General features: G+C 36.7%; 1 protein-coding gene across 2 annotated transcripts in view; it reads right to left on the bottom strand.

The window, feature by feature from the left end:
* The window catches only part of LOC122808669 (CD209 antigen-like protein E), a 645,076-nt gene that overhangs the window by 263,515 nt on the left and 371,253 nt on the right, over nt 1-10,308 (bottom strand). For both annotated transcript variants that reach the window (XM_044079647.1, XM_044079646.1), the window contains one exon: nt 8,404-8,555. In XM_044079647.1, the coding sequence (XP_043935582.1) occupies nt 8,404-8,555 (152 nt within the window). The remainder of the gene's footprint in view (nt 1-8,403; nt 8,556-10,308) is intronic.

The raw sequence follows: 10,308 nt of genomic DNA, 5'->3' as shown, positions 1-10,308 counted from the left end.
ACAAAGGCCCTGGTTACAAAACTGCAGAAATAGAGCACCACTAAAAACAAAGAACACTCTCTCAACCCAGCACATAAACATGTCACTGTAAATTACCAAGTGCTTTAGCCTTGAGCAAAGAACCAAGACTTTCATCCTGGGTTGAGCAAGCATTTGTTTTTAGTGTTTAACCTAGAAGGTCAGTAATTTCCCTGGAGAGTATAATTGCACTTAACAAATGGTGTCTGTTTTTTTAACTTTATTTTTTTGTTCATTTTTATTTCAAAGGATGCTTTTGTTTCTTTTTTTCCAGTGGTATATTTAATGCATTTTACTTTTAGAAAAACTGCACAAATAGAATGCCACTAAAAACAAAGAACACTCACTTAACCCAGCACAAAAAAAAAAAAAAAAAAAAAAAAATGAACATATGGCATAAATTATTAAGTAGTTTAGTCTTGATCAAAGAACCAAGACTTCCAGCTGGGTTGATCGAGTGTTCTTTGTTTTTAATATTAAGCCTTGAAGGCCAGTTATTTCCCTGAAATGCATATACTGCAGAGTATAACTGCGGTTACCAAATGGCCTCTGTGTTTTTTTTTCTTTACATTTTTGTGCATTTTTATTTCAAATGATGCTTCTGTTTGTTTCCACCCCCCACCCCCGTGGTATATTTAATGGATTTTGCATTTAGAAAATAACTTGATAATAATCAGTGGATATTTATAGCTGATTGCAGATCTGCATGAGCATTTTAACTGTTTGTGTGTGTGCGTGTATGTGTGTGTGTGTGTGTGTGTGTGTGTGTGTGTGTGTGTGTGTGTGTGTATTTGTGTATTAAAATGTTTACAGAAAGCAACATTTATCATTGTAGTACTTATCAGATTACTTTATTTTATCCCACATAGTATAATTGATAATCAGCATTGCTGTTACTTACCTAAGCAGTAGTTTTCTAATTGCAATGTGAAATGGGGGGGGGGGGTCAGACTGGAGTTGTGACATTTTGTATTGCATTTAACAGATGTTTTATTTAAAAGCTACTCTGTAGTGCTAAAACTGATGGCTATTTTTCTATTTAAATAGCTAGTTTCACAGCTATTTTGACATCCCTCAAAATAACTCTCAAACAGGGACCATTTAATCCAGTAAATTATTGGCAGGTAACTGAGCTGGTAAGAGGCTGTACAAAGGAAAATCTTTAATGTCTAAGCCATCTGTGCTATCCATTCTTGTATTTTTTTTTTTTTGTGGCTTTATTCTGAGGAGCCAATTTGGAAAGGTTACCACAAGGTATGCAGAGACAGCCCTACCATAGTGCTTAAACATGAAGATGTGATGCATTGCAGTGGGTGTCTCTGTGGTCATGCTAAATGCTAATGAGGCATTATGGGTAAGAGACATATGTTAATTAGTCCTGCTCGCTTCACCAAAAATACCAGTGGTAAGGCATTTACTCAGCGGAGCAATTCAGAGAATCATTTAGCTGCATAACTTAACATGACCACTCATGTTAATGAACCCAGCCAAGGTATATGTGTGAGTGTGGAGATAAATGGATAAGAGTGTAATCAGGAAGAGGGAGAGGTTTTGTGTGTGTGATAACCCAGTTGCTACATGGGGGAGTAGAGAATAAGGCTTGAACGCTGTACTTTGGGCTCAAGTGGCAAGAGCCTGAATTCCCTACCCACCACTATTTGTGAAAAAAGTTTGCAGATTTGCGCCTCATATTTGTTCTGTTCCTCATAAAATCTATGGTTTCTGTATTTTTGTTTCTTGATACTGGCAGTAGTGTAGTGGTACACTGGTAACATTGTTGCCTAACAGCTACAGTTTCTCTGGCCTGATTCTTGGCTGGGGTACCTTCTGTATGTTTTGTGTGGGTTTGCTCTGGTGTTTTCCCATCTTACAAAGACATGTGTCTGGAGTATTTCTTCCTTAGCCTCTACTGAAAATTGACCGTTTTGTTCCAAGTCAGACTTTCCTGGTTAACAAATGTTAAATAAAAATGACAAGCATTTGAATTTCCAACTTCATATTCTTCAGAAAGTACATGGTAACACAAAACCTTTTATTCTAGCAATTTTCAAAGTTTATAAGATGGATATTTGAAATTTGTCCCTATTTTTGGGACTGCATTCTCCTATTATTGGCTTTGTCCAGGTTTTTTGTGCTAAGGTTGAGAGCTATGGTGAGAACAGAATTCACTGAATATGTTTGGGGGCTGTATTCCCCATGTTCAGGTGTTTTGTGCTAAGAGGTTGACAGCTATGGTGAGAACTGAATTCATTAAATGGTAGCCATTTAAGTTTCAGTCTTCCTCTTTCTTTTATAAAACAGATGATTTGGCATAGTGGTATGTTGTTCTGACCGTTTTGCACAGGGTCCTGGGTTCAATACTTGGCAATGAAATGCATGGTGGTAGCACAGCATTTTATTCTAGCAATTTTTCAACATTATACATGCAATGTTTAAAGTGTGTCCCTGGTTTTTGGGCTCCCCCCCCATTAAATTTTGACTTTTTCCAGATTTCTTGTGCTGCAAAGTTCAAAGATACAGCTGAGTGTCAAGTAGATTTTACAAGAAACTGGGAGCTGCAGAGGAGCAAAAGTTAAGTGCTGCTTATGCTGAGTCTGCTTGTATTATTAATAGCACAACATGTAGTGTACTTGGTTTTGATGCAGAAGGGTGTGGGTTCTACTCCCACAATACGTTGCTGCATGGCTGGTACTGTGCTGTAAAGGGAGTGGATGCTGTAGTCCTCTTTGGTGAAGATACCTAGTAGCTATGAACCTGTTATCAGTTTGCCATCTATTCCCTATTGCAATATTACTAGCTTATTATTTTTTTAATGCAACATAGGCAATTTATTCCTCAAGGGCAACAGGCACTCTTTTTGTAGATGAAGCAATGAAATAAAAAGTTGTTTGCTAGCAGCAACCTCTTCATTAGTTACAGATTTCTTTAATGTGAAATTATTTAGATGACTTTTATGTCTTCAGAGATTGTGCACATTTACTGAGAATGGTGGACTGTAGAAGTTTGAGTAGACTTTTATGATGGAAATGTTCTGAACTAAGCAGTTTTGTCATTATTGGTGCATGCATTTTGTTTCATTGTTTACTGGAAAAATGTTCTGAATTGGGCAGTTTTGTCATTATTGATGTATGCGTTCTGTTTCATTGTTTACTGGAAAAATGTTCAAAACAATAAATTTAAAACACCCTCTAACAACTGTACTGTAATGTACAAGGAATATAATTTAGTACAATCAGGAAGGTGTATCAAATAGCACATGTATGTTTCATGTGCAAGGAGCCTATGATTTGAAAACAGCCCAAAGTTAATTTTTATCTGCCACTGGCAAAATGTGTTTTCTTTGACTGTGGGTTTCAATGCTGTTTCAATGAATGTGAGTTTCAAGGGCAGAGAAGTTTTAATACTAAGTCTATTTTCATTGTGAGACTGCATTGCTTTATTTAGCAGATGTCTTAGAGTTTGTGCTGTAAAATGCAAAATAAAACTTTCAAATGAAGTCGAAATCATCATAGAAGTAAAACAGTATGCACATTAGTGTTTATGGTAAATGAGGTGAAATAGCCAAGTAATGGTTCATTGGAATGACTGCAGGTGGGAAGCTCCATTCGACCATGATTTTGTGAGGGGGAATGGCGTCAAACTCAGACAGCCCCGGCTGAACTATACCTCCCAACTGTCCAGATTTTCACAGAATGAATAGATTTTTGCTTCTTATTTTTGGTTTGTTCCTCATAAAATTTGTGGTTTTCTGGCAAATCATTTAGGAATTAAGTCATTAAATAAATAATGAGACACTGAGTTTCAGACTTTATAACATTCAGAAAAATGCATGCTAAAGTGAGACCTGTTATTTTATCAACTGTCTCAGTTTATACAAGAGCAATTTTTAATACTGTTTATATGTTCCCCTAATATATTTGGCCTTGTCCAGATTTATTGCATTAACAGGTTGAGAGGTGCATGCAAATAAATTGTTTTATAGAATTAGGCATAGCCAAATCTCTCAACTGTCCCCGATTTTGGCTCAAAATGTTGCTCTTCCCCTAATAATCCCTCCGCAAAATAGTAATTTTGGAAGAAAACATGGAGGGTTTGCAATTAAGAAATAACTGTAATAATCAGAGTTATAGATTACTTTTATTTCAGAAATGCATGTAGATTCTTTTATTTTGTCAGCTGCTCACGTTAGCAGTGCTAATATTAAAAAGGTGTCCCTTTTTTGACAGGTTCCCAGCTGTATTGTGTGGCTATTTTATATTTTTGCATCACATTTTGGTCCATTTTTCATAAAATTGTGTTTTTTTGGCAAATTAGTGACAAATCATTAAAGACTGAAGTTAGAAAATAATGACGGACATTTTAGTTTCAGATTTCATACCCTTCAGAAAATTCAAGACCTACTATTCTATTATCTTTCGAAGTTTATAAGAGCAATATTTAAAAATTGTCATTATTTTTGGGCCTTTGTCCCATTTGTCTGTATGGATTTGTGCAGATTTCTTGCTCTGAGTTTGAGAGGTATGACAAATGTGTCAGGGCGATCACAATCAGCCAGAGACATTTCAAATTATGTCATACTTGTTGCACCCCACTCCCCCATGTAGTGACTCTGGATGTGTCCAAACAAGGCAAGGAGCAGTTATGCAGTGTAAATGCGCAGAGTATCTCCCCATCCAAGGTAGACACAAGTACTACAGTGGCTTTTCATCTGTCCTTGATTTTGAAAAATGGTCTGGTTTCTGTCATATTTTTGTACAGTTGATTTATGCTTATTATTACTCAGAAAGTGCCTGTTGCTCTGTGTTTAAGTAGCAATGCTTTAATGACCATCAGGTAAGCTTGTCTGAGATTGTAAGATGCAAGTAAGCTTTAATAGGCATACTGTTAAAGAATTGCCAAACACTGAAAGCCTTTCTGTTGTTGCCATGCAGAGAATACTTACACAACTAGATAATGTATAAGCCTTGAGTATTGAAATACATATGACAGTATTTGTAATAAAGGACAGGACTAAATTATTTTAAGAAGCTCATTACACTTGTTGGAGACTTCCAGTCATCTCTGCAGGCTTTTCCCGTAAACTAAACAGAATGCCAATCTATCATGTGTAGTCCATAAATTGTACAGTAATCCTTTAAGCAATGCATCTTGAGATTGTTTCTTGTTTGCTTTTCATTTTTTACTTTGATCATGTTTTTCCCATGAAACAAGTAGATAGTTGTCAGGCAGCAGGTCTTTTTTGGATAAGAAACATTTTTACAAGTGGGGGTATCATAGAGATTGCTACTTTCAGCATGTTACTTGTTACTTTAATAAAGCTGAATATAAATTATAATTAGAACTGCAGTGCAAGGAGAAGTGGTTTGAGTTGAGTGCTGCTTGTTTTTCTTATACTTGATTTTGACTGGCATTCCAGTAATGTATTTAAAAAGTAATTTATTTTTTCATGCCTCACAACCTTTTTGTTTCCATCTAGATATTAAGTAAGCTGTCATGCAGTCAATGCATTGAAATATTTTTTTTCTTCTACACTTCATTTTGTCTTGATTGGACTCTCATAATGACAGTTTGGCACACAGGGCAGCATATTTAATTAAAGTTAGTTTTTGTGGTTTTGAGCTTAGCTCCTCCCCTTTCTAGTTGGCTGCACCCCTTCCCATTGACCCCACCCATTCAGCTGTCTCCTGCAGCCCTCCTTTGATTTGAAGTCACCAGCCGCCACTGATAAAATCTAAGACTCAAGCTGTCTAGTTGGCTCTTGTCTGCAGTCTCATGTCTGCAACTTGGTCATGTCAGAACAGAATTATTTATTTATTTAGTTAGTTAATTATCTTTGCTGATTGGGGTACGGGATTGTCCATAATAATGCTATTTCAGCAACAGTCAGAGATCAATAGTGGAAGTGAAGGAAATTCAGTGTCATAATGATGTACCACCAGCAGCGGCTGTGCAAAAGCAAGTAACGTGAATTTCAGTAAAGATTCAGTACAGTGATATAATAAAATGGTAATATGGCACTACAGTATAAGCACCAGCTATAAAAAAATAATAAATAATAAGACTGAAATAAGTATAAAAATGATTACTAGAAAACTTTTGGGAATGCAAGTTATGAAATACTAGCACAACTTAAACAGTACTTTTTGCTTTTTTTGCCTGAATTATCAAAGTCTAATTGCAGTTCAGAACAATATTTATAAGGCTTATGGGGACTGACTTCTATTGGAATATCAGAGTAACAAAAATAAAACTGTCAGAGTTGTACAAGTAACTAGATATCAAAGCAGAAATTTAAGAGTTACAGCATCGTACTGTAATTATTATTATGCAAGCAGGAAGGAATTGTAACTAAATTTTAAGAAGTATTGGAGAAATATGTTGGTGAAAGTTGCAATGCAGTGTACTACATAGGTGAAACGGGCAGCAGTTTGAGCCTGGATAGGCTAGTAGAAGAGAGTATAGGAAAGGATAGGAAAGTGGCATCAGCAGTTACTTTTTTTTTTTGCAAGAGATTAGAAGAATGAAATTGGATAATACTGACATACACAATCATGTCAGGCTGATGTGAATGAGCTTATCTTCAACAGGAAGAAAATAGAGAGAGGAGGGGTCATGGTCAGGGCTACTAACTACATTGTGAATCTCGAAAAGTACTCCTTCACAGACAGGATAATCAGCCCATGCAACTTATTACCAGAATGGGTGATGGAGTGGGAACACACAGAGGTATACAAGATGGCATGAAACTGGTGGGGAAATGGAGAAGGTACCTGAGGAGGGGATGTAGAGAGTTACATTCACTTAAAGTGCAGGCTAGGAAGGCATATTGTCTTCTTCCATTACGTTAATGTGATGGAATGTAATATAAAGGGATGAAAGTCAGTTGCCAGCAGGGAATACTGTAAGGCTGGCCTCAGATTCTTTGAACAATTTTCTATGCCTTCCCTTGTTCTGGTAATCAAGCAGTGTGTGACAACTGCTACATTTGAGCTGCAGGTTCAGTGGTTCCACAATACCTTGTCCCACCCTTTACAGGAATGCTGCATGTCCTTTGGCAGGTTATCACCCCCAGAAACCTATTCATGTTGTGCTTTATCCAGTTGATCTTCAATCAAAAGATGCTATACTACTAATCCATTGCCCTTACCCAACAGATGAGTAAGGCAGAAAAAATGGTACTCTGCCAAATTCCAAGAGCTAAATACTCTAATTATCAGCCCTTTTATTTGAACAGAGGTCACAAAGGGTGCAGTCGGGTTATATCCATCAACATTACTGGTCTAGAAAAGGAAATTCAGTTTCTGAGACTTCTAATGTAATGCAAAATAAACAGACCAAGACTAAAAGGATACTTACTAAACTTTAAGTTGCATAATGAAATATATATCTGTATACAAATGGTTTTCTGTCACATACCCTGTGACCTACAGGTCCTTCAGCCTAATTACCCTCATTTGAAAAGCCATGGGAAGGTTATGGGTTGAAAGAACAGTGATCATCCAGTCCACTCTGCATATCTGATCAGATAAAGGCCTTCATGATTGCATCTTCATAGTGGCACTATAAACAAGCTGAAATAGCTGGAGGTAGACCTGTATGAGGTAAGATGAATTGCAAAGTGACTAAAGGATAGAACTCAAACAATTAATGGGGCAGGTATAAGAAAGTAAATGCAAGAGAAACAATGAGCTCAGTGCTAGCGCACCTTCTTTTGACGTATCTTTTCTGACCTCCATATCGCAAACCTAATCTATAGCTAACAAAATTCACTGATGACTACAACTCATATGTCATTATCTCTTCCCTCACTGTTTCAACAAGGTTTCATCAAAGACTATTCCTTACTAACCAATAAAGTATAGAGATGCTGAATGCAAAAAAAAAAAAAAAACTGCAGCATTCTCAGCTTTTGGAAACACTGCTTAACTGCAAGTTGTATAATACCCAGAACCCCACACTAAACATACCCAATAGTCGGGATCTCAGCAGCTGGGTTGACAATTCCCTTACCTTTGATCACCATGTTACAACAATAGTTGGGAAATCCTAAATAGCACAATTGATTTCCAAAGATATCTCATTTAGGCTAAACAATGTCATTGTCTTTCCGTAGTCTCTTATTGGATGGCTGATTGAGTATAATTCATCTTTCAGCATGCACATATGGATATTTTGTGATATAGTTTGCATATGATGTTTCAAACTGGACACATTCTAACTTCCTCAAAACATTTCCCCGAGGATATTATTGTGATTCACAACCATTTTTTTTTAATATTTAGAATGTCATATTACTTAACTTGACAGAAGCCAACATGATAGCTTATGTTTAAATATTTTCACAAAGTAGTTACTTTCATTTTAGGGTATAACAAAATATTTTACCTGTTCTTCTGTACTATTGATAATTACTAAATCAGAGTCCCAGGTTTTACACCATTCTCTACTTTCATTCCAGTTCAGTTGGTCGTTGGACATGAAATAGTAGTGGTTATTATACAGCTTTCCACCCAATGGAAAATATGTAAAAGTATATTCTGTAAAAAGAAACAAGCCAACACAAAGTTTTCAACAAGGAAGTGGTAACCAGTGTTGTTCTTAAAGCACAAACTAGATTTCAAGATTAAAATTAATCATGTCTATCTTGGTATTGTCTTCTTTGTGAAATCTTTAAAATGAAAAGTTATTTAAAGATCCTATATATATTGGCACAGCATAACAACAATGCTAAAAAATATATGTTTTTGAGACCAGCAGCCATACAGTTCTTCAGTGATGTTTGAAAGAATAGAGTTATGGAGGCAAAGGTTGACATCAAATGAATAATAATTCAATATCTGAGAGATAATGTATATGTAAATAAGCATTACCGTAAACTTCTTTCAGCCATTTAAGGGTATCACTAATCAGGTATAGTAATGTTATCTTCTGTTTATAAGTGCTATCAGTTGCTGAATTCATTTTAGAGTGATTTTGTAATATTCAACACTTCATTTTTGGGTAGCACAAGTGCAACACATTACAGCTGCTAAGTTTGTTTTGCTGTTTTCAATACATTTAAAGAAAAATGATTCTAACACTATTACAAATGTTTACTTAACACTGGTTTGGCTTACATGCCTTGCATATACACAGTACGTACAAGGAATGCTTATGACATAATCCCCAGGATTCACAAAGCCTCCGTGTAAGAGTTATAACTCTTACACGGAGGCTGCAGTTAAACGGAGTGAAGTCAACATGCTTTGCATATTCATGAGAGCATGCTGAATCACACCTAAGTCTAACATGGTCCGTGTAAGACAGTAGAGGGTGTGTCCGTAGGCTGAGCCCTGCAAGCGGACACGCCCCCAGAAGTGTAAAAGTGCCCATAGTAAACACCCACAACAGAGTCCATGGAAATGTGAATAAACACAACACAACACATGCCCCCACAGACTATGAACATAAAATATATATAAATGAACATGTTATATATTTTTTTTAAATTGTAAAGATGTTTAACCATGAGTGCGCTCGTTTGCGCGGGCGTGCCCATAGCACAGCTACAGTTAGCAGTCAGTGGGAAAGCATATAAGAACTAAATATGCAAAATAAGCCAGGAAGCAATAGCATAGCGGTAGAGATGTTGGCTGAAGAGCAGGCATTCATGGTTCGAGCCCCCACAACACCAATTTTTTTTTCAAAATAAGCAGGAAACAAGTCCCTGACAAATATGTACACATAAAACCCCAATATATGTAAAATGTAATGAAATAGCCCATTTATATTGAAGACATGTGAGGTAACAAAAGAAGAAAAAATGCCAGATGTGCTCATAGCTGAGCTACAGTTTAACAGAGTGAGTGCATGTGCCCGTAGATGAGCAGTGGTTTAACTGGCGCAAAATGAGTGCCCGTAGCTGAGCAGTGGTTTAACACGCTAAATCTATGTGCCCCTAACTGAGCTGAGCGTAATATGCATACCGATAGCCAAATGAGGCTTAAAGCAGCGCCGCGCAAACAAGCTAACAGACGGGCAACGTTGAGCAAGCCGTATCAAAACTGCCTTTACACAGACACACCCCTCAGCATGTCTAGACAGTCATGAAAAATAAAAAGTAGTGGCCAGGTTTGAACCCAGGATACTATACACCATAGTCAAGGTATAGAACCACTAAGCCATGACAGCAGTACCTGTAAATGCAATAATAGCTAATATATAGGAATGAATACAAACTAGAGCATGACAATGCAGGTTTACTGAAGTTGATACAATTCCAAAATGGCCAATCACAGATATGTGCGGGAA

The sequence above is a fragment of the Protopterus annectens genome, chromosome 8.part0, assembly GCF_019279795.1.
Source record: "Protopterus annectens isolate FY-2018-M chromosome 8.part0, PAN1.0, whole genome shotgun sequence".
In the NCBI taxonomy this organism is placed as follows: Eukaryota; Metazoa; Chordata; order Ceratodontiformes; family Protopteridae; genus Protopterus; species Protopterus annectens.
The sequence above is the reverse complement of the archived record's forward strand: the minus strand, read 5'-3'. Positions and strand labels throughout refer to the sequence as shown.